This window comes from Budorcas taxicolor, chromosome 2 (genome assembly GCF_023091745.1).
Source record: "Budorcas taxicolor isolate Tak-1 chromosome 2, Takin1.1, whole genome shotgun sequence".
NCBI classification, from domain to species: Eukaryota; Metazoa; Chordata; class Mammalia; order Artiodactyla; family Bovidae; genus Budorcas; species Budorcas taxicolor.
The window spans coordinates 158,190,167-158,216,195 of NC_068911.1; the positions used below are offsets into that span (position 1 = coordinate 158,190,167).

Consider the following 26,029-nt stretch of genomic DNA (forward strand, 5'->3'; position numbering starts at 1 on the left):
ACAGTCAAATTTTTAGTGATAACAAATATATCTGATTAAATATCTGTCTTAGCCATGAATACACATTTCTGAAAGGCTGATTTAAGATCACACTTGTCTGTGGGTTCTCCCTGCATGGCCATGGTAGCAGCTGTAAAGAGGTAGACACTTAATATGATTCACTTTTCTTAGGGGAGGCCATGAATCTGTTCGTCCATAGTCCAGTTTTCTGAGAAATACCGTTGGGCTTGGATGGGTGGAGTCCAAGTGTTTGTGAGATGGGATACATGTCTTGGTTCATATTCCCCAAAGCCTTTATTTTCTAGAAGTGAAAAATGGGTGTGCGTGCATGCTCAGCTGTGTCAGACTCTTTGTGAACCTATGAACTCTAGTCTGCCAAGCTCCTCAGTCCATGGAATTTTCCTGGCAAGAACACTGGAGTGGGTTGTCATTTCCTTCTCCAGGGGATCTTCCCAACCCAGGGATTTTACCTGTGCTTCCAGTACCTCCAGCATTGCAGGTGGATTCTTTACCTGCTGAGCCATCAGGGAAGGGGCAGAAGGGATAAGTACTTTTAAATGCTTTTGGTTAGTGAGCAAACCTATTAACCCTTTTCACGGCCTCTATTTGCATACCTTTGATTAAGGAAGTTGAACATTAAGCATTCTATTCTGTTTCCAGTAAAACTATATTTATAGAGGAATTATTACAAAACCTTATCTTCACCACAGTTGAAAATTGTGAAAATCATCTAATGTTAATGACTAATAAACTTGGTCCCATATTGAGCATGCATTTTCTAACTGAATCCTCACAATAGCTTAAGGAGGTAAATAACGGTTTTTAAAATGTGGAGACTGAAACTTAAAGAGGTTAATTAACTTGCACAAAGTCATAGATCTAGGGGTGCTTTAGTTTAGGACTTTTAGGCTGTTGTGGTCAACTACTCCACTATATGTCCTTCAAGACTGCCACCGTTTCCCTCTACATTACAAACTACCTTTTACATGTGGACAAAAAGGCAAAAGGGCTTCCCAGGTGGCCCTACTGGCAAATAATTCACTTGCTAATACAGGAGACACAAGAGACATGGGTTCAATCCCTGAGTCAGCAAGATCCCCTGGAGAAGGAAATGGCAACTCATTCCAGTATTTTTGCTTGGAAAATTCCATGGGCAGAGGAGCCTGATGGGCTATAGTCCATGGAGCCTCAACGAGTCAGACATGATAGAATACTTAGCACTAAAAAGGGAAAAAAAAGTGTGATACTTAAATAGTGATACAGCCCGTCTATTTTTTTTTTTTTACTTTTACTTTTGAAGACTACATATAACCATTGAAAAGTGTTCATCATCAAAAATGCTGATCATCACCGTGACAAACTCGGGAATGCCAACACTGCCCATGAATTAGTGCCCGTGTCACACTGCATTGCAATTATTTACTTATTGTGCTCTTTCACTGCTGAATGAATGTCTAGAGGGATACAATTTTGCCTTTATCACTGCCTAATGCATAATATCGGAGAAGGCGATGGCACCCCACTCCAGTACTCTTGCCTGGAGCATCCCAGGGATGCGGGAGCCTGGTGGGCAGCAGTCCATGGGGTCACAAAGAGTCGGACACGACTGAGCGACTTCACTTTGACTTTTCACTTTCATGCATTGGAGAAGGAAATGGCAACCCACTCCAGTGTTCTTGCCTGGAGAATCTGAGGGACAGGGGAGCCTGGTGGGCTGCCATCTATGGTGTCACACAGCGTCAGACACGAATGAAGCGACTTAGCAGCAGCAGCAGCAGCAGCAATGCATAATATGGAGTTTCCTAGGTGGTGCTGGTGGTAAAGAACTTGCCTGCCAATGCAGGAGATGCAAGAGATGTGGATTTGGGTCAAGAAGATCCCCTGGAGGAGGGCATGGCAACCCACTCTAGTATTCTCACCTGGAGAATCCCATGGATAGGGGAGCCTGGTGGGCTACAGTCCATAGGGTCGCACAGAGTGGGACACGGCTGAAGCAACGTAGCACGCAGCACAGCGTATAACATGTGCTCAAGAAATACTTGAATAAATGAATGATTGTCGAAGCAAATATCCTCTAGAATTGGATGACTAAAGCATGTTCACCAACATCCAGTTCTCATTGCTCTGAAGTGTTACTAGATTTCACAGTTGATTTTCATCCCCCAAATTTTCATCTCAATTAAAAAAAAAACACCTTATAATAGAACTCTCCATAGTATACATATTTTATGATGTTATTATTTAATATTTTCTCAAAATAAACAAATTAGAACTCTAACCAAGTTGAAAGGCCACTTAGGGAGATAATTAATTTTCAGAGGTGCACAATTAATCTGGTTAATGTTTAGAATATATAAACTCCATAAAGAATCACAAGTGTCATCTGGATGGAGAGGAAAACTTAAGGGAAGAAATAAAAATCTTTGGATAATGCCTTACACAATGGGAAATGGACAGTTTTGCTCCAGGGCAGAGTAGGAGTGATCATCTTCCACCCTGATCTTCCACCTTCCAACCCATTCTCTCTAGAATCCTTGTAATACTGACTTGGCTTGCTTAACTATGGTAGAAATAATTGCCATGAAGTTATGCAGATCTTTTTTTATCGAAGCACACCCAGTGCTGAAATCCTTGGTAGAAGTGAATTCCCAATAATACTAATGCTTTAGCTCTTTGAGTATCATGTTGCATCCCCTCCCCCCCAAATTACAATCATTCATAGCAGAATTTTTTTATTCCTATGTATGTTCACCACTTCTGATAGGATGATAATGAAATACAATTTGTCACATTAGGTGGTTGCAATTAGAAGTCCATTTCATTTACCAACCCATTACGGCTTAAAACCAAATTAAACATAAGAAAACAACATAACGGAAAACCATGAGTGAAAGAGCAATCCATCGACCCTCTGGTTTCAACAATTTCTTACATGTTGAAGAATAAATCCTTAAATTTAGAGTGGGCTTCAAGTAACGTATGGATTGACTGGCAGCTGAAATGCTAATAAACTCTGATAAGAAGTGAAGTTTCCATAGCTACGATCCAGGTTATGGAACATGATTATTCTTGTAAAAAAATCAGAATGGAAATAATTTGAAATGGTAAAAATGAAGGTCTAGGACTTCTACCTTAAAAAGCTCAGCTGATATTAAAAAAAATTTTTTCTGAGACTGTTGAAGAAAGTAAAAGATGTAAAGGTGATTTATAATTTTTAAATTTGCCAACATATTCTTTGCTAATTGATTTTGCTTTACCATGATGAATATGCGACTGAGGACAGTAAGCATTATTAAGCTATAAGTGTAAAATATTTATTCTGCGTGTAATTAATTAAAATTCAGTTCTATTTTGATGGATAAAAACACAATTTCTCTGTCCTCTGGCTTCATTTATTTCTATGATTCTTTGGATACTTCTACTTCAAGCCGTGCTGATTTCTATAGCCTGCTGGTTATCTATCTACCCATTCATCTATATATATATGTATTTTTTACATGATTGTTACTGTCAATAATATAAACAAGCTTCATTATGTACACACTTATTATTGTTGAACTCTATGTGAAATTCTCTATAGTCATCACCTCCCATAATCTTCATATCAGTAGGGGCTAAGCATTATTATTTCCATCATTTTATAGGTGAGCTTGTAAAGTCCTATGTTTTTGTTTTGATTTGATTTTGGCTTTCAGATTTCCTTTCTGTGGCTCAGGTTTTTTAACCCTTCAAGTAGTAAGGATAATCAAAATTGTCATTGCTTGAATGACCAGAGTGGTAAGTATTAATGTGGTTCTGGTGATCTATGATTTTTGAGTTATAATATGAAGCCATTTTGGAGAACAATGGAGGACCCCAAAGAGATTATTTCTAAGCCAACTTATATTAGAAAAGTGCATTTCCTTGATAACTGCTCTGTTTTGCATGAATTGTTCAGATTCATAAATCTTAACTTAAATTGTGAGGAAAACATACAATAAGAAAGTTCATTCCAAATTATTACAGTATTTTATTTGAAACTGAACAGAAAAGTTGTTATGGTGTTCAAAAAAGAAATAGAGCTTGGCTCTAATGTATCTTATTAGCATATGAACACATTTTTGAGAAACACAATCATGGCTGTTTACATGGGGCGGTGTATGCATGCTCAGTCATGTCTGATGCTCTGCTACCCCATGGTGTGTAGCTCACCAGGCTGTTCTGTCCATTGGATTTCCCAGGCAAGAATACCAGAGTAGGTTGCCATTTCCTTCTCTAAGGGATCTTCCCAACCCATGGATCGAACCTGCATCTCCTGCATTGGCAGGAGGATTCTTTACCACTTGTGCTACCAGATAAGCCCATAACCTATGTTATTCCTCACCCCCAAATGTTTACGCCTTCACATCACCCTTCAGGGCAAGAGCTTTGACCATTGATTTGTTCATTTTGCCGCTTTGAGGAAGTGTTTGCTACCCAGGCAAAATTCATTTAACATTTACTTTTAACGTGCAACTGTGCTTTCTAATGAGACATTTTCTCCAAGTAGATTCTACCATAGACTCTGGAGTTTGGGGCTGATGAGATGTTAGGAGAATAAGCAACACCTTGCTTTTACCCGCATCTCTGATGAAGGTGAAATGTGCTCTCATCCCACAGGAAGTGTTCCTTTTCACATGAAATCCTCCAAGATGATGAGCTCCAATCCCGAGGAAGACCCTTTGGACACGTTTCTCCAGTACATTGAGGATATGGGGATGAAGGCCTATGATGGCTTGGTTATTCAGAACGCATCAGACATTGCTCGAGAGAACGATCGCTTGAGAAACGAGACAAACCTGGCCTACTTGAAAGAGAAGAATGAAAAACGCCGAAGACAGGAAGAAGCAATAAAACGGTAAGTATAAACGAAAGTGTCCTGAGTATTGTTCACTCCAGGGAGTCTGTGAGTCCTGCGAAGACTGTGATGTTGTCACCTGCTCAAGAAGCGGTTTGCCAAAGTTAGACTTGAAAAGACAAAGTGAAAATGTCTCCTCAACTGTAACAGAAAACAACCCACCTTAGGGACAGGACTCTTGCCCTAGTTAACAAAAGTTGCTTACTTCTGTATTATCATTATGGAGGTGCAGATGGGATGAAGAAAAAATTCAGTTTCCTTTAAGTAAAAGTTCATACTGAACAATCTCTTGATAAAAGCTTAAGGGAACACACACTTATTTAATGTTTAATGAAAAATCCCCACCTTTAAAGGTCTTTGTATCATCCTTATCTTATAATAGAGTTCATCTTTCTATGAAAAGACTTGTCAATAATTAGACTTTTGTGAGTTTCTGAAGTGGAAGCTTCAGTGTGTGGTCTCTATGCAGAGTTCTGTGGCTATTACATCTCTTGCCTGGTACTAAGTGCCCCAGGGTTGTTCAAAAGAAGTGACTTTCATGCTTCAAAACCTACCTGATACATGCAAATGAGCCTCAATTGCAGCCTCCAAACTGAGGCTATATTTTCCAGTGTATTGACATCAAAAGAAGGATACACAATTTTTGATTTTTCCAAAAAAATGTTCAGCATTTTCTGAGTGTATATATTGTAGGGGTACAGGTAGAAATGTGTGTTTGATGGAGTCCTATTTATTCAACGAAGTATATTTATTAACGGCAAAAAGACAGAATTCAGGAAATTAATCCATCAATTGCCTGGATAACTGAATGGTAATAGTAAGCTGTCTTGATAGTTGGTGGATTTTTCATCTAATCTGAAATTAATCCTTTTGCTTACTCTCTGTGAACACTATAACATGAAGGAAAAGAAAATATTCTTTTAAGGTGGACTATTCATTCTTATGGGCTTCCCTGGTGGCTTAGGTGGTAAAGAATCTGCCTGCGATGCAAGAAATGGGGTTCAATCCCAGGGTCAGGAAAATCCCCTGGAGAAGGAAATGTCTACCCGCTTCATTACTCTTGCCTGGAGAATTCCATGGACAGAGGAGCCTGGCAGGCTACAGTCCATGGTGTCACAGAGTTGGACACGACTGAGTGACAAACACACACACATACACACACACACACACACACACACACACACACACATTCATTCTTATAAAGAAGCAGCATAAGGATGCACTACTCCAATCATTTAATGATTGATGAGGAAGAAGAGGGAGAGAAACAAGGAGAGAGATTTGGAATCAAAAGTATAGAAAGAACTTTTGTAGAGGATCATTGTGAAAGAGTGCAATCTTTTTCTCTGGACTATTAAAATGGAAATCCATTCTATTACCAAATATACAAATACTTATAAAATTGCTTCATAAACATGTTAATAATTGCATATGCTTTTTGTAAGATGTTATTTATTTCTACCCAGTTTTAGTTTGGAGAAGGCAATGACACCCCAGTCCAGTACTCTTGCCTGGAAAATCCCATGGACGGAGGAGCCTGGTAGGCTGCGGTCCATGGGGTTGCTAAGAGTCGGACATGACTGAGCAACTTCACTTTGACTTTTCACTTTCATGCATTGGAGAAGGAAATGGCAACCCACTCCAGTGTTCTTGCCTGGAGAATCTGAGGGACAGGGGAGCCTGGTGGGCTGCCATCTATGGGGTTGCACAGAGTTGGACACAACTGAAGTGACTCAGCAGCAGCAGCAGCAGTTTTAGTTGACATCACAGTTTCCTTTCTTACAAGAAATTTTTTTCTGTAAAGTACCTCTGATAAACTTCTATATGTATATGAACATTTTAAATTATTTCTGTGAGTCTAACATTTCTGAAACTCAAACAAAAAAGAAAACTCATGATTTTTAAAATAACTTCATATATAAAATATAAAGTTTCCCAATCTTGCCATTAAAACTCATAAATTCATTATTTTCTCTAAGCATAGGGACAAAATTATTTGCTAAATTGTTCTATTAGACTATACAGAGCACCCACAGTGTGCTTATCACAGTACTATTAGATTCTGTGTTTCATCAACAACCTTCAGAAAGTTTCTATCTAAAGATCTATCGATGTTAAGACAGCAAAATGACTCATTCTTAGGTGGTAAAGTGTTCAAAGAGGCATAATTCCAAGAAGTCTATAGTTCAGGGAACAGGGACAGGAATTTAGGTAAGTGACTGTGCAGTTCTTAGAACAGAATCTTAAGCCAAATTATTACTCAATAATTACTGGGTCGAAAACTTCGTATGGGTTTTTCCATTATGTCTTACGGAAAAAAAACCTGAATGCAGTTTTTGGGCCATCCCAATAACTTGCTGTCAAATATATTCATTTTTTGGTAAAATATTTATTGGAATTTTACTGAATGCCAGGAAATGTTCTAGGCTTTTATGTGTGTGTGCTAAGTCGCTTCAGTCATTTCTGACTCTTTGTGACCCCACCGACTATAGCCCACCAGGCTCCTCTGTCCATGGGATTCTCCAGGCAAAAATACTGGAGTGGGTTGCCGTGCCCTTCTCCAGGGGGTCTTCCCAACCCAGCAATCGAACCTGCATCTCTTACGTCTCCTGAATTGACAGGCAGATTCTTTACTACAGGCGCCACCTGGGAAGCCCTAAGCTTTTATGAAATATCAATAAACAGAACAAAGTTCCTGGTTATAAAAGACTGCATTCTGAAAGAAGGGTAAAGGAGAGGCAACATGAAAGATACGTTTAAATAAATGTATACGACAGGTGGTAACAGTTTTTCACACTGTAAAACAAGCCAAGATGAGGAAGATGAGAGTAGACTCCAGGGAAGAACTCTGAGATCCTGCAACATCTGAGCAGGAGTATGAGACACTGGGAGCCTGTTGCTGGAGATGTGAACCACGTACAGCTGTCTATGGGAAGAGGATTCTGGGCAGAGAAGACGAAGTTTGGTGTGTTCCAAGGGTAAGGTGTCCTGTTGTGACCGAGCAAATACTGAGGTTGGGGGGCAGTGGTATAAGTTCAGACTGGTAGTGGACCATTAGGTAATACAAAGCCTTATAAACACTCATGTTTTACTCTGATGGAAGAAAGATTACAGATTTTTGAGCATAGGTATGATGTGCGCTAACTGATCATCCCACAGTGATTACTATGGTTTCCTTCGGTTGAATAGATGAATGGGATATAACAATGCAGGGAATTCAGAGAGAAAGCTTTTGCTGTGATTCATGTTAGAGATGGTGGTAGTTTGGACTAGGGTGATATTAGCAGAGGTGGTATCAAATACTAAGATTATGGGCTCATCAAAATTTTCTAACTGATGAGATGTAGAAATAGAATAAAAGACAGGAGCTGAAGATGGTTCTCAAGTGTGTTTTGCTGTTGTTCTGGATTCTGTTGTTATGTGTTGGTTTTTTATCTGAGACAACTAGAAGAATGATGCTTACACTTAATGAAATGCTAAAGATTTGAAGAGAAGTAAGTTTAGGTTGAATGGTGGGGGAATGGGAGTTCAGCTTTCATCGCCAGTGTTGGGAGTCCTTTTAAATATTCAAATGGAGAATTCTGGATGGGCAATTGGATCCAGGATTTATGGAGATCAAAGTTGGGGATGTTAATATGAGAGTCATAGATATTACAGTCAAGAGTCTAGTTAAGAATCCGTAGGACCTAAAATTAGATAGAATAAAAGCACCCAGGACAGTTCCTTGGGGCATATGATTGCTTACATAACAGGAACAGCAGAAGAATCCAGTAAGAAGAGGTAGTGAGATAAGAGAACTGCCAAAGTGGGTGTTGCATCAGAGTGAAATGACAAAAGGGATTAAAGAAGAGAGATTTTACTGGTGGGTCAAATATATTGAAGCCTGAGGATTGAATGATGCTTTTTACCACATTGGTGTTGACAAGAAAAGTTTTGCTGGTGGTCTGAGGACAAAACCCAGTGGTGTTAGGTTCATGAGAGGATGGAAAAAGAGGAATTGAAACAAGGAAGAAAATGTGTGTGTGTTAATCGCTCACCCATGTCCAACTTTGCAACCCCATGGACTATAGTCCTCCAGGCTCCTCTGTCCATGGGATTCTCCAAGCAAGAATACTGGAGTGGGTTGCCAGTTCCTTCTTCAGGGGATTTGCCTGACCCAGGGATCGAACCCAGGTCACCAACACTTAAGGAAGAAAATGATAGAAAATTACTGTAGGGATTTTTGAAGTTAAATAAAATTCATACATATGGAGAGTAGTTGAAGGAGGAAGAGAAGTTTATGGTGTTCTGTTTTCCTGGTTTTCTTCCTTTAAGAAGAGAGAAAGTTGGCTTATTTGAAATGCTGATATAAATGATTACAATAGAAAGGGAAATGTTAATGACTTAGGAGAGGGAAGAAAAAATTACTGTGATTATGTCCTTGAGTAGGTGGGAAGGGATGGGATCTCAAGTGTTTCAGACTGGAGCACAGACTGTTCAGCCACAATGTATGGGTGACTGAACGATGAATGAACGGATGACTACTCCTGCGTGAAGCGACCCCAAACCTGGCTCCTCAAACACCACTTTATTATTGTACCGTAGCTGTCACATGTGCTGGGAATAGAAAGATGTAGTATGTCTCTCGCTAGCAGTAACTCTTACCTATTCTCTCTTACACTCTTTAATCAAATATTTTTCTGGAATTCAAATTTAAAATGTAAATATTTTTGGAAGGAGCAAAACACTAGTAAAATCTCCTAAATTTGGAAACTTTTCAGATGACTTTCTTTTTTCGTTTGTTTTTTGTTTGAGTACAGTTGATTTACAATGTTTCAGGTCCTCAGCAAAGTGATTAAGATATATATGCATGCATACTAAGTCCCTTCAGTCGTGTCTGACCCTTTGAGACCCCGTGGACTGTAGCCTGCTAGGCTCCTCTATCAATGGGATTCTCCAGGCAAGAATACTGGAGTGGGTTGCGAGGGCATGAGAAGGCGTGCAAGGGTGTGCAAAGATCTTCCTGACCCAGGGATCGAACTTGCATCTCTCTTATGTCTCCTGCATTGGCAGGAAAGTTCTTTACCACTAGTGCCACATGTGAAGCCCCTTATATACCTATATTAGGGGTATAATATAATATTATATATAAATATATAATATTTGTATATTACATATATATGTATAATATTCAGGGTTTTTTTCTATTTTAAGTTATCACAAGATATTGAGTGCATAGTGATATACTGTGATATACAGTAGGTCCTTGTTATTTATCTATTTTTGTTATATATATATGTGTTCAGATTCTCTTCTTTATAGGTTATCACAAGATATTGAGTATAGAGAATAGTGATATGCTATGATATACAGTAGGTGCTTGTTGTTTATCTATTTTATATATAACAGTGTATACATTTTAATCCCAAATTCCTAATCCAAAATCCCCTCCTTTCCCTTTTGATAACTATAAGTTTGTTTCCTATGTATGTGAATTTATTTCTGTTTTGAAGATTAAGTTCATGGGTATCACATTTTATATTCCATATATAAGCATTGTCATATAACATCTGTCTTTTTCTGTCTGATTTACTTAGTATGATAGTCTCTAGGTCCATCTATGTTGCTCAGATGGCTTTGTTTTTATAAAAGCAGGGCTCATGAGCAGTGTGCAGGAGATTTGGCTTCAGTCCCTGGGTCAGGAAGATTTCCTGGAGAAGGAAATGAGTACCCACTCCAGTATTCTTGCCTGGAGAATTCCATAGACAGAGGAGCCTGGCGGGCTACAGTCCATGGGGTTGCAAAGAGTTGGACACAACTAAGCAACGAACACACACACATGTGCAGTGTGAGGACATACGTAGAAGTTTCTGGATGATGTAAAGGGAGGAAGAATCAGGAAAGGAGCCAGGAAAGTCATGACTGGGCAGGAGGAGGAGGTTCAAGGCCTCCCTGTCTTTGGGATGGGGCTCTCAAATTATTCCATCTCAGTACCTGCTGAAATGTTCAAATTCAATTTATATTGTTCATATGGGGACCAGTGTCCTGGGATTCTGACAATTAAAGGATATAATAAATTTTAAATATTATATAGAGTATTCTCATAGTACATTTTTACAGTTGCTTCAACTTTGCTAATAGCAAATTCATTTTTAAAATTTTTGAAAACTCCTCAGCAAGATTCTGGCCACACAGGCACTTTGAGGTTGCAGAGATGGTGACCAAGGCAGAATATCCACATCTAAACTTCAGACATATTGTAATACTTTTAACATGCAATTTATGTCATTATACATAAAATTCAACATGATATTAATGAACACAGTCTAATCAATTAAAATTCTTTGTCATATCTGCTGAATGCCCGCTTTAATATATACTACTATTTAATGTAAATGCTGAAAATCTAAAGATGGGGCATGTTTGACCTTGAAAAGGCATTGATGATAATTCTCTGTGAAATATGCCAGTTGCAATTTCAGAAATGTGCAGACTGCCAGGGATTGCTTAAAAAATGGAAATAGGATTTCATGTGATTGACCTTCTAGATCACATATGTGCTGAAATGCCTTTTGTGTTGAAGCTGGGAAGCTTAAAACACTGAGCTCTTAGGAAAAAATCTTCTCATCACATTCTCAGTGTTCCAAGTCACTTGGGCTTTCTGAGCCCAATTACTTATTTTTAAACTAAGTTGAGCCCATTTTTTGCTACTAACTTCCTTATATTTTCACTTCCATTTCCCAAATGGGATTTCACTGAAAAGTCTTATTGGATAGAAAATTTTAAATAAATAAAAAGTGATACTCAGTACTTAATAGCTCCAAATAACATTTGGTGGGAAAAAGAGAGAAAGACTCAAAAGGCGAAAAGTTAATGGATAATGAAAAAATATTTCAGTAGCTCATCATTTCTGCTATGATAAAATTCTAATGGTTTTCTGCAGGCATTGTTAAATGAGATTTCTTTTTTATTAAAAAAAAAATATCAGAAAACAAACATGCACAACCTATCATTTTAAACTAGTAAGATCACTTGAGATAGGTTAGAAAACCCTAGTCTGCTACATGTGTGGATAAAGAAGGATGTTTAAGACACAAGGTTAATAGATATATTGAACCACTGACACACATAGGCACTAGTTATTAAGGGGAGGCAACTGACAAATGAGAACAAGCTGGTTACATACAACATGTAAGGCAGTACTTATGTGTACCTATTAATGTAAGATCTCCTTTGAAGATTCACTCTTTACCAATAACATCAAGAAGAGCAATCAAAAGATCATCTGGTAAACCCAGTGATGCATGCTTAGGCTTGAGGCTTCTCTCTTCATGTGAATTTTTTCTATCTGGATTCTGGAATTCATTCTTGCATTGTCTCGTTTTACTATTAGTAAAATGATTAGTATTTTGAAAACAATATAAGATATATCCTTTGTTTTAAAAAAGCTACTGGAAAAATGTGTTCCCAGTACATATCTTTCTGAGTACGTTTTCTATTAAAGAAAAGGGTCGAATATTTTTTTCTAATAAAACAAATGCTACATTAGTGAAATTCCCTCTAACATTGCAAGTCTGGAAGACAGCTCTCGATTTTAGCAAAGTGGTTCTGACACAAAGGACTACTTAGGCTGATTAGGAATGTCTCTATTCCCTATGGATGCCCTCAAGGGATCTATATGAGGTTATATTTCCTCTTTAAAAGTGACAGTCAGAAACAGAATTAGATTAATTACAGCTCCTTTAAAAAAATACATGCAATTGTATATTAAGATATATACTTGGAAGCCATTTATATTTGAAGATTTCAGTATCTCTGTTAGTCGAAAGAAACAACGGGCCAGGACAGTTCATCCTTTAGACAACAGAGAAAAAAATAACTAAAAATAAAATTAAAGAAAATATTTGCTTCCTATTTATTAAAGCATTTCTACTTAGAAAGCAAATGACTGTGATACCAAAATTTAGAATTGGTTGCTATTTGCAATGATTACCCAAAGACATAATTACATTGAGAGCTCTTATTAGAGAAATGTTAGCAGTTACATAAATCCTCTTTAGATTGTTATGGCTTCTGGAATCATACTCATGATTTGTGGCAGAAGACCTTATGGAAATAGGGAGCATTTACTGAAGAGCATTTGAGTGAAAGAAATATCCCTTCAGTGCAATGTGAATAGTCATGGATAGGTAATCCTATTAGGTTTGACTTAATTGCAGGTATGTGGAAAAATGAAATGCCCCATTTATGCATGAAAATGGACGTTCACTTTGTTCAGGTGAAGGGGGAACAGTTAAATGAACCAGAGTTCAGAAACCCTACCATCTCAACTTTTAGGAATACTCTACTGCTAGCCTTAGAAATGACTTTACAGCCAGCTCTACCTCCAATGCTTAGAGCGTAGGAAACAAACCCCCAAAACCTTCAGCCATATTCGTCTGTCTAGAACAAAACCCAAATCTGCAGCATGTCAGGGTTGTGCTGGAATGAATCAGCTGATCTGATCTGATGTGAATTTCTGACCTAATTTTGCTGTAGGACTCAGGGCTTAGGCAGAGAAAACAAGGTTAATGTGTTGATAAGGGGGTGAGATTAAACAGTGGACAGTATCTTAATAACCCTCTCTAATTTCAGCTTCCTCTTGTGTTTGTGATTAATTCCAATCACTTTTCTATTAATCATTTCAGAGGACCACAAGCTGCTTTACTTTTTTTTTTAAATTGCTGTTAAAATTGTGCATCCAGATTTCTTTCTTCGAAGTTTAAACAAGATATCTAGACACTGGAGTAATTTTTTATTATACAAATTTATGTGGATTTTTAAATTCATAGGACCCTACGATTAGAAGAGAGAATTCAGTAATTTGCCTTGTCCATCCCTCACTGCTCTTTATTGAGCCAGAAGCCAAATCTACAATGGTGATCCTAAATAAATTGATTTATTAAAAATGTTCTATATTTCCAGTGCTGGAAGGGAAAGTTAATATTAATGAGCATGTATCTAAGGGCACCACTTATGCTCATTAATATTAACTTTCCCCATTTACCCTAAGGACTACATTTGTCCATTTTGTTTGTTGTACCAGTTCACTTTATAAGTAAGAATGGTGTCTGACTGCTGGCCTCCTGTTTTCAGTAAGGGTCATCGCAGTCCTAAGAGGATTTATACTAACATCAGTATTCATCTTTTTAGAATTCATGTTACATCTATATATTTGTAATAGAGTTGATTGTAGGTTTTTATTTCTACCACCTGTGGGGGCACTTAGAGGTCACATTAAGAGGGATCTTTAATGGCTCAGGTTAAGGTAAGACTTTATTCTTCTTATGTACCTTTTGGAGAGTATTTATCCTTCTGGTTGTTGCAATTTTAATTACATCTGGGACCTAGCACTGACTTTACATTTTAAGAAGCTCTGTTCTATATCTGAAATAAATAGACAGATGTTGGCAAGAGGAGGGGCTTTTTAGAACACAATCCCATGTGCGACTGTCAGTCAGCCTGAGAATTAAGCTCTTATGCGGAGGATACCACGGCAAAGAATGGACCTTTCAAATATCCAAACCTACGGCTACCTGAATCATTGAAAAGAAACCCATTGGAAAGTATAAGGTAATTTTTTTTTTCAAAAGCAGTGTTAAATATTTAGAGATGGTTATAGATTAATGGGGCAATAGTTTTTAGTTTAAGCCTGTTTATTTATACTCTTCAGGCTATCAGAGGAGATCCTCAGTCTTTAGGTAAACATAGCCTTTGGAAAAGGTTCAAAAATCCAGACAAGGAAAAGAAATTATTATGGAGCTAGGGTATGAGTCAGGGGACTTTCATAACTACTAAAAATGCAATATAGCTTAGAGAACATGTCTAATGTAACAAATGAAACAGCTAGAGCATAGGCTGAGAATGTTAATAAAATAGCTCCAAGGCTTCTGTCCAACTTTGACATAGCCTGAAAGAAAACATCTTCATTATAAATGTATGGGTCACCTTGAAATTAATTTTAATCATGCACTGATAGAAGGAAAATCAAGCTCCTCTCCCAAAATGAATCTCTGCTTGAAACACATGCCTCTGGAGAAAAGTTATTCTGAATAACAGTCATATTTGGAAGTACAGGACAGAATATTCATAGCCATGCTACAATATGAATATAACTAGCCTGCCAGGAAGCAGCGGGAACAATATTTTTTAAGAAAAGCACTTTCATTAAGAGGCACAAGGAAGCTGTTTTAAAAATAAAAACACCAGCATTTAAAATCCATTATTTTAATTAGTAAATTGCATTTTAGTCTCTGATTCGGGACTAAGTATACCACTCAGCATATCCTGATGTTTGAATAAAAAATGAAGTGGCTCAGCAGCGAAGAAGAGCTTTACCAAGAAGACTTGATAATTTTCTATCAGGGTGGCATTTATATGTGTTGTGCAGTATTTTGTTTCTATATAAAGTTTTTTATTAAGCATTTACTGAATGTCTATCACAACTCAGGTATAGTTCTAGGTGCTTGGGATAAAGCAATGAATAAATAGTTTAAAAAAAAAAAAGCTTGTCCTCATAGGATTTACAATCTGGTATGTGCTGGGTGAGGTAGACAGACAATAAACAAGTAGAGAGTAAGTTAAAATTTGATGAGTTATGTGGAAAAAAATGAAATAAGGACATTGAAGCCAAGAATGTGGATGAAGAGTGCAGTGGTACATAAATGGGTCAGGAAAAGGCTCACTATGGATGTCACACTATGGATGTCACTGTCCATGAAGGTCACTGTCACTCAGTTGAGATGAGAGGAGGATTTGTTGCAGGGTTTGGGAAGAAAGAATGCCATAATCTGACTCCCAAATAGAGAGGAGGATCATTCTGGCTGCTCTGGGGCAGGAGCATCAGTTGGGAGGCTGTAAAAACCATCATGAGGAGGACAGATGGTGGCGTGGACCAGAGCAGCAGCGCTGGACAGGGGGAAGAAGTGGTGGAATTGGAGGTGCATTTTGAGGGTAGGGTTGATGAAATTTGGCGACGTCGATTGGCTGGGGGGTGTGAAAGCAAAATAAAGGATGACATTCCCACTAGCTGGCATGGCGAAGACAGCAGAAAAGGGGTTTTGGTGAGAAAGGTTTGGGGCATATTGAGATTTCTCAGGCTTGTAATGGTTTGTTGGTATCTATGAGAATTTCCTGTTTCCTTTTTCATATTTTGTGGGTACGGGATTAAAAAATTGCATAGAAATTTGAAATACTTTTATAAAACTCAAAGTTGTACACACACATATTTAGGAAAGATTTGAAGAAAGGTATTTTTTTAGTGTTTATTCAGCAAAGGGCAAGTGTGTAGATTAACCAGAGCAAATGAACAATTGCCTGAAGGTTTCTGCCTTTGTGCAGATTTAGTGGAGTAAGTGATCTCGATTCCTAGAGCTACGTGAGCCACACTCTTGGATGCTTTCCAGTTAAGACAGAAAGAAAGACCCTCATCCTGTAATCTTAGAAGCAGAATGAAAGGCAGGTGTAGACAGGCAGAATACTTGACATTGTTAAAAAGTAAGAATGCTCTAACAATGGGTAGCTTTGGCTGTTTATTTACGGCCTTTTTGCGATGATGGAGACATAGATAAGTAGTTTGTTAACTGATACACATGGGACCTTTTCCCTGTCCTGAGGTATTTCAATAAACCAGGGTTATCATCCTGTTGTAAAACGTAAATTCAGAGTAAAGTTGTATGTGTGTTGGCGGACAGGAAGTAACGGTGTGTGTCTTGGGCTACAGGAGAGGATAACTAAGTAGTGGGAAAATCCTGGTGCCCAGACAGAAGGTAGAATTGGTTTCTTCTACTTTCTAACTAAGGTGAGACCCATAAAGGGGTCCTTAATCCTTAAAGTGACATTAATTCGCTTGTTAATTAGAAATAATAATATTCCCTTTCTTGTACTGTTAAGAGAAATAAAGGTACAACTCACATGGATCAACCAGTGAAGTCGTCAATGTATCGTAACTGCTTAGAATTGGTAGCTGCCACTCTTGTTAGTATTATTATTAGCATCACTATTATTGCTTTCACAGTCAACATTATGACCTTCATCTTCATCATATAATATAGCTGCATTAGTAATGACATACTGCACCAATTTAAAAAAAAATCTGTCTCCGTTTAGGTAGAAAGCAACACAAGGAAAGGAATTGGACTGTTTGCTTTGAGTGATTGCAAATGACACCAACACCCAGCCTCAAACGTGAATTTCTTCCTTTTGTTTCATCTTCTCCATGTACACATATTTTTGTTCCTTCTCCTAAAATAGTTAAAATTATATGAGGGCTGAAAGATTTTAGCACATAAATAGATTCAAAAGGATACACTAATTGGTAGTTTTAGTCTTAATTATTAAACTGGTTTTCAAGAGCAGAGAAATTGTCTCTTGTGTGTAGTAAGTTTTGAAATATTTGTCATATAAGATTGTATCAAACTCAGTCCATTCACTGATGATCTATTTCCTATAGGAATAGTAAATAAACTAGCATAGTATGTGATATTTGAAATGTAATTCATTAATGAATTTCCAGATATTTACAGGGAACTACCCTGAAAGTTTTCCCTCTTGGCATATGAGCTGCTCAATTTTGACTTTTTTCATGGAAATACATGCTTTCTGTGAAGAAACTGCTTATAACACTTGGGCTAAAGCTAAACAGAGAAAGGAATAATGACTCATGAAGATAAAATAACAACTTAATGTCTACAAGAGATACAAGCTAAAATATTTTTTAAAAAATATTTTATTATTTGATTTCTCTTCTGGAGAGCAACATGTTTTCAACATGGCAATGTAAATACTGCTAAAAGATTTCAGCTTCCTATTATTTTGAGACTTACTTGGGAGACTAATCACATGAAAGCCTCCACCTGCCCTTCACACCAGGAAAGAACTCTTCTTCCTTTTAAACCCCTTGATGCAGTAATTGTAACTCTGACCTACCCAGCTCTTTTTTAAAGAGAGCCAGAATTGCATGCAGACGCTTGAGCCTTTGAGAACTTTCCTAGAGGGATTCTTAACCTCCTAGGATGCTTGTTTTTAGATTGTTGCACCCTGGTGGCTCAGACGTAAAGAATCTGCCAGCTATGCGAAAGACCTGGGTTCGACCCCTGGGTTGGGAAGACCCCCTGGAGGAGGGCATGGCAACCCACTCCAGTATTCTTGCCTAAAGAATCCCATGGACACAGGAGCCTGGTGGGCTACAGTCCATGGGGTTGCAAAGAATCAGGCATGACGGAGCAACTAAGCACACACACACATATAATTTAAACAAACTTTAAAAATGCTCTGAAGCCAGTTACAATACACAATTGAAATAGTATTTGTTTTGGAGATAAATGACAAAATCGGACTAGATATCATTTGTTGAGCAAGTTATTGTATAGATCATTTTTAAGGAAACATTGTTCTTTCAGCAGCTGGCATTTTATTTTGTTTAGGGAGAGATGGCATTTTGTGATTTACCCACAAAAAAAGAAAAAAGTAATGGAGAATTTTTTTAAAAAGACAATGCGGAGACATGTTTGTAGCAATGAGAGGATGAACAGACTCTTCTCTCAAGAGAAGGGGGATGACTTCCTTTTTACCCTCCTCCCCTACCAAGTATGAAATTATATTGTAGGGAATGTTTGATCACAGTGAAACTAGAATCTGAAATAATTTACTTTTCTGTTATCTTTAAAGCATTTTAGAAAAAACTAACTATAATTGATAAACATTATTCCCTTCTGCCTTCTGGCCTCTGGATAATGAAGCAAAAGGTTAAGAAGTGGGTAATTTATGCCTTTTCTCATGATTTTTACAGAGTTCTTTTTGAAGGCACAAAACCTCAGAAAATTCCAACTCTCAGCAGATCAGTACAAATAATATCATTTTAGAAAGAAATCCCATGCACTTTGCAACTCTTGTTAGTACAGACACATTCATTTCTAGAAATTAGTTCTTTCAAATGTCAAATTTCACTTAGAGTATGTCTTTTTGATAGAGTTTTATTTTTATTTTACCTTAATGTCTTTTTAGGATTTTAATTGCTTTCCTTAGTTCCTGTGTTTTATAATACACTTCAATTCCAATCTGGTGTGTGTGTGTGTGTGTGTGTGTGTGTGTGTGTGTGTGTGTGCTTTGTTCAGTTTGTGCATAATTATTTTTAAAAAGCCTAGGTATTTCAAATAAAAATAGAGGAGAGAAATACATTTTCAAAACATGGTACATGGTTCAACAGATTAAATGGAATAAAGAGTGATGGGGGAGGGGGATAGAAAATGACTGCCTAGTAAAAGGCTTTTTAGCAAATCATACTGAATCTCATTAATAAAGAATACGTCCACTAGAACCGTACAATCAATCTGCCGTGTGCATTAGTGATGTCTAGCCCAATTCAGGTAGATAAATTGTTCCCTAAGTGTTGGTCGCCTGCCACTCAAATCACAATACCGATAATACATGCCATGCTGAATTTCCCCTGACTCATGATGAATTTTTTCACAGGTTAGATTGGGCTAAACAGGTGAAAGAGAAGAATGATATGTGTTTGTATGAACACCACCATCAGCAGCCAAAACGATAAATAACTGGACAGTGGAATAAGAGAATAGGACACTCAACCAATCTACCAAAAATAAACTGACAGGGAGAAATCCAACGAAACATCATTGCCAAAAATGTCAGCTAAAAATACAACCAGAGAAGTGTACAGTCAATACAGGGCTTGCAAAGCCAGATGAGAGCATTACTGTAAAGAGATCCATCACGGAAAAACAGGCGTAATACAAGGAAGATAAAAGGGAATAGGAAACACAGTAACTAGACACTTCCAGGAAATTTTTTTAATGAATACTTTAATTACAGCATCTAGTCTAGTTTCTACCCATGAACAATTCTATTTACTGATGAATACCATAACTAACCTACTTCCCCATAGCTAGCTGTCAGAGCATTCATTATTATAAACAGATACTTTTAAAACATCTTTTAAAATTTTACATGGGGATATAGTTCATTTACAATGTTGTATTAATTTCAAGTAGCAAAGTGAGTCAGTTATATAGATACATACATGTATTCTTTTTCACCTTCTTACCCCATATAAGTCATTATAGAATATTTAGTAGAGTTCCCTGTGCTATATAGTAGGACTTTGCTGATTATCTGTTTTACACATGGTAGTGTGTCTATCAAACAGATACATTTTGAAGACATGGTATAATATGTCTTTGTGAGACTCTGGTTTGAATTGATAACATGAAATTTTTCTGAAGAAGTCCATCGGTTTTACGTACAACCTGCAAACAAAAGCATCTGCTTTCTCACCTATAGTGGAAGGGAAAGTCTTCTATCACTCCTTACAAGATTAAAAAATCTCTAAGGAGGTATCGTGCATGTAAGAGAGCATTTTGAAATGAGGTGGGAACACTAAGCCTGTGCTGTCCCATGATTGCATTAAAGTGGGAGAATGAAAGATTAGGCTGGTATTGGGTTTAAGAAGAATGCTGCTTGTGGATTTGTCATTAATGCCGTGACCCTATCTGCCCAAGCCTTCCATTTCAATGTGACTTGGAATTCTAAAAAGAAGTCAGCTTAAAGGTGTCAACACAATCCCCTGTGTAACTTGCCTTCAGCAAAGAACCTCTATCTTTAATTTAACACAGTTGGCAATCTTGGTTTGAGACAGACTGTGATTTAGTTAACATGAAAACAGGATCACCTCTGTCACCCCGGGGTTGAATGAGGAGCTCAGCCCAGGCTTGATGGCATGTATGAACTATTGTAGAAATGATAACCTGGGAACAAAATGAAATGGGCTCAATGAACGTGTGAAAGAATGGATGTAGCCACCCTCTTCTGGCCTGATCTCTTCTAAAGATGTGCTTTAATAATGTGTGTGTGTTATGTTACCTCAGTCACACAGATAAAACTCATCTTAATGAACCAGCTCAGAATAATCAATCTGACACAATAAAAATTATCTCCATGTGCCAACTAGCAGCTCTTGTTTGGTCCTGATAAAGTGAAAGTCTTAGTTGCTCAGTCATGTCTGATTCTTTGCAACCCCATGGACTGTAGCCAGGCGCCTCTGTCCTTGGGATTCTCCAGGTAAGAATACTGGAGCGGGTAGCCATTCCCTCCTCCAGGGGATCTTCCCACCCCAGGGGCTGAATCCAGATCTCCTGGACTGAGGGTGAATTCTTTACTGTCTGAGCCCCTTGTTCTATTAGGTCCTGACCACGATGTAGCATATCCTGGGGGTCAAGAATGAGCATGTAATGGAAACACGTTCAACTCCTGGAGTAGTCAAGTTAGTCAATGAAAATCTTATCCTTTAACTAATCATGAAGGCCAGGGAAGCCTGGCGTGCTGCAGTCCATGGGGTCACAAACAGTCAGACCTGACAGGGCAACTGAACAGCAACAAAAATCTTCACTTTAGAAAATTTTCTAAAAAAGATAATTTATTTTCTTCATTCATGATCCATGTAGTTAAAGGAAAATATTTTTATTGATTTGGAGACATTTTATTCCTCACATGGACCATGAAATTCCCAAGATACTTGATGAAATGCAATTTCATATATTTAAGATCAGACCTGAAAATAAACTTTTCATTATTTTTTTTTATATTTGTGTCTGAACTTTAGAAGAAAAAAGCATTTCCCTTACTCCTAAATTCAATCAGATAGATTTTTAAAAATGAATGAAGAAAATGTTACTTTATATTCAAAATGATAGTGGGACAATGAAATAAAGTTTCATCAAGTTATTTTTTTTCCTCAGGTACAAGGATGTCAAATTTATCAAAAGCCCTGTTTACATACTTTCTATATATGATCTCCAGCCTCAATTTCTATTATTTAGCCCTAATTATCATCTCTAAGCAAAACAAATAGCCACATAAATAATACAACCCCCACATATAAAATGTATGAAGAATGCTTTATTGTCTGTGGCTTATATGTCCTCCTAAAATCAAAGCATCAGATGGAAATAAATTGCATTAAAAATAAGGAGAAAAATGAAATTCCCGAAGAGATCAGGGTAATCTTAGCCTGGTCACTAAAATGCCAGAATATATTTCTTTCTTCTCTAGTCTCTAAATTTATAGGTAAGTTTGCAAAATACTTGTTAAGAGTAGTCATTAAAAGAGTCCTTGTAGTTTTGCAAAATAAGCCAAAAATAATTTGAAGACTCAAAGTTGTATGCCTAAACTGGCACTTAATCACTACAGTAATGGTGTTTTTCTAGAAACCAAATTTTTAGCAACCTTGACAATCGACATTGATTTTTTTAAGGGATAGAGCTTTAATAAAAAGGAGACAGAAACACGTCAGGTACCTGGCAAATGTGTGTCTTTGGAGTGACCATGTCCTTTCCTACTGTGGAGTCAGTCAGACACGGCTCTGACACAGCTATAAGACAAGGAAGTTCGTGCATTCATACAAAAGGTCACCTATATGGTTTATTTCAAACTAGTTAACTTGGCATATCAGAATTTCTATTTTTATTTTCATTTTCTGTGTGGGCGTGTGTGTTTGAGCCATTGATGTTTTGATGGATTATACACAAAGCATTTCTCACCAGGAATTTATCCAACAAGTCAAGGCACTTTGGTTATTAAATTGAGGTCTCATGTTAGAGGCCATTAAGCAAATTATTTAGTGCACTCTGCTTTAGCAGGCAAGGGCACAAGTACAGTATTTTATAACTGGTTAATTTCCTGCTGCAATTAAATTCTTGACACACACTTGGAATGAGAAACAATGGAAAAGGGAAAATTAAAGATGGCTTTCTATTGTCAAGTTTCTGTTGGAAAATGGGCCTTTAAAAACAGGTTGATCTAATACATTTAAGGATTCACATCTTTTGTCCTATGGCAGATTGGAAAGTTCCAGTGGTATACAAGCAGAGAAAAATGTTTGGGGTTTTAGATTTATTTTATTTTTAGATTTTACACAAGCAGTATGAGTTGCATTCTAATAGATTTTAACAGCTACTGTAACAAACTAGACAAATACTTTTTAATAATGAAATTGGACTAAGGCAATATCCATGTTATATAAATATCTAATTTTCAGTTTGATGGTGGATTAAGAGACAATGAAACTATTAGTGTGTGTGGAGTATGTGAGAGAACACTAACATTTAAATTCAAGCTTAAATTCATTATAGTGGGAAAATCCAAATGAAGAAAAATGAGGTAGCTTTTCAGACATAAATTCTTAAAAACTGAAATCAAAATAAAATAATTGAAATCAATAAAATTTTAGTTTTTAAATAAAATTAGTTTCATGTTATCTCTATCTCTTTTTTCTTTTCTTTTTTTACTTCTTCAGTATTTTCATCTGAACCCATAGTATAGTATAGCAGGTGATTTACAGCATCAGATTTCTTTTCAGGCTATACTTTGTTCCTAACTCCTTCTGGATGTGTGATCATGTGCAAAGTACTCAAACTCTCTGGGCTGCAGATTTTTCTATGATAAAGTAGTGATGATGATAGCATCTACAAACTCATGTTGTTATGAGAAACCAATGACATCAGGCATGTAAAAGGCTAAAAACAGGACTTGTAACACTAAATGAACATTAGCTCTTATAAATGAAATGTTCCCAGCATGAAGACAGGCCCTTGGCTTCATTTTACTGTATCTTCAACATCTGGAAAAGTATATGCTTAATAAATATATTTTAATGATTTATTGAATATTAATTTGTATTATGAATCCTTGTTCATGACTTAGCAGCAGCAGCAGCAGCGTTCATGATTTAATAGGAAGTTAGTGATATGGTGGCTCAGACGGTAAAGCGTCTGCCCGGAGACCCGGGTTCGATCCCTGGGTGGGGAAGATCCCTTGGAGAAGGAAATGGCAACCCACTCCAGTACTCTTGCCTGGAAAATTCCGTGGACAGAGGAGCCTTGTAGGCTACAGTCCATGGGGTCGCAAGCAGTCGGATACGACTGAGCGATTCACTTCACTTAGTGATATGGTGTAATTTGAGGGGAGTCTAATGTAACTCTCAGCATTTGTGAAAATCTCTTTTTCAATATATCCAGTGCTACACATCATAGCACTTGAGAGTCCCTTGGACTGCAAGGAGATCAATACATGACTTGAGAGTCCCTTCAACTTCAAGGAGATCAAACCAGTCAATTCTAAAGGAAATCAATCCTGAATATTCCTGGAAGGAGTTAAGCTGAAGCTCCAATACTTTGGCCACTTGATGTGAAGAGCCAGCTCATTAGAAAAGACCCTGATGCTGGGAAAGATTGAAGGCAGGAGGAGATGGGGATGACAGAGGATGAGATGGTTGGATGGCATCACCAACTCGATGGGCCTAAGTTTGAGCAAGCTCTGGAAGATGTTGAAGGACAGGGAAGCCTGGTGTACTGCAGTCCACAGGGTTGCAGAGTCAGACAAGACTGAGTGACTGGACGACAACAACAAATATAATATAACCAGGCTTTCCTGATGGCTCAGATGGTAACGAATCTGCCTGCAATGCAGGAGACCAAGGTTTGATCCCTGGACTAAGAAGATCCCCTGGAGAGGAAATGGCTACTCATTCCAGTGTTCTTGCTTGGAGAATCCCATGGAGAGAGGAACCTGGTGGGCTACAGTTCGTGGGGTTACAATGAGTCAGATAATGAACTAAGCCATTAATACACACACACAAATACACATCTCAAAGTATAAGATTATTCATTTGGCTTGCATTGATTCAGTCTTTATATTGTGAATGAAGAGACTACATATTAGTAAAATTATATCCATTCAGTCAATTCATTCTCTCAGTAGTGTCTGACTCTTTGCGACCCCATGAACTGCAGCACGCCAGGCCTCCTGTCCATCACCAACTCCCAGAGTCCACTCAAACAAATGTCCATCGAGTTGGTGATGCCATCCAACCATCTCATCCTCTGTCATCCCCTTCGCCTCCTGCCCTCAATCTTTCCCAGCATCAGGGTCTTTTCCAATGAGTCAGCTCTTCCCATCAGGTGGCCAAAGTATTGGAGTTTCAGCTTCAAAATCAGTCTTTCCAATGAACACCCAGGACTGATGTCCTTTAGGATGGACTAATTGGATCTCCTTGCAGTCCAAGGGACTCTCAAGAGTCTTCTCCAACACCACAGTTCAAAAGCATCAATCCTTCAGTGCTCAGATTTCTTTATAGTCCAACTCTCACATCCATACATGACCACTGGGAAAATCATAGCCTTGACTAAACGGATCTTTGTTGACAAAGTAGTCTCTGCTTTTTAATATGCTGTCTAGGTTGGTCATAACACTCCTTCCAAGGAGCAAGTGTCTTTTAATTTCATGGCTGCAATCACCATCTGCAGTGATTTTGGAGCCCCCCCCAAAATAAAGTCTGACACTGTTTCCACTGTTTCCCCATCTATTTCCCATGAAGTGATGGGACCAGATGCCATGATCTTTGTTTTCTGAATGTTGAGCTTTAAGCCAACTTTTTCACTCTCCTCTTTCATTTTCATCAAGAGGCTCTTTAGTTCTTCACTTTCTGCCATAAGGGTGGTGTCATCTGCATATCTGAGGTTATTGACATTTCCCCCGACAATCTTGATTCCAGCTTGTACTTCCTCCAGCACAGAGTTTCTCATGATATACTCTGCATATCAGTTCAATAAGCAGGGTGACAATATACAGCCTTGACGTACTCCTTTTCCTATTTGGAACCAGTCTGTTGTTCCATGGCCAGTTCTAACTGTTGCTTCCTGGCCTGCATACAGGTTTCTGAAGAGGCAGGTCAGGTGGTCTGGTATTCCCATCTCTTTCAGAATTTTCCACAGTTGATTGTGATACACACAGTTAAAGGCTTTGGCATAGTCAATAAAGCAGAAATAGATGTTTTTCTGGAATTCTCTTGCTTTTCCCATGATCCAGCAGATGTTGGCAATTTGATCTCTGGTTCTTCTGCCTTTTCTAAAACCAGCTTGAACATCTGGAAGTTCATGATTCACATATTGTTGAAGCCTGGCTTGGAGAATTTTGAGCATTACTTTACCAGCATGTGAGATGAGTGCAATTGTGTGGTAGTTTGAGCATTCTTTGGCATTGCCTTTCTTTGGGATTGGAATGAAAACTGACCTTCTCCAGTCCTGTGGCCACTGCTGAGTTTTCCAAATTGGCTGGCATATT

At 37.8% G+C, this 26,029-nt stretch overlaps 1 protein-coding gene across 1 annotated transcript in view; it reads left to right on the forward strand.

Moving 5' to 3' along the window:
* The first annotated feature begins 4,655 nt into the window (after positions 1 to 4,655).
* The window catches only part of NYAP2 (neuronal tyrosine-phosphorylated phosphoinositide-3-kinase adaptor 2), a 295,363-nt gene continuing 273,989 nt past the window's right edge, over positions 4,656 to 26,029 (forward strand). Inside the window, exon 1 of the mRNA XM_052636241.1 lies at positions 4,656 to 4,876. Within this exon, the coding sequence (XP_052492201.1) occupies positions 4,656 to 4,876 (221 nt within the window). The remainder of the gene's footprint in view (positions 4,877 to 26,029) is intronic.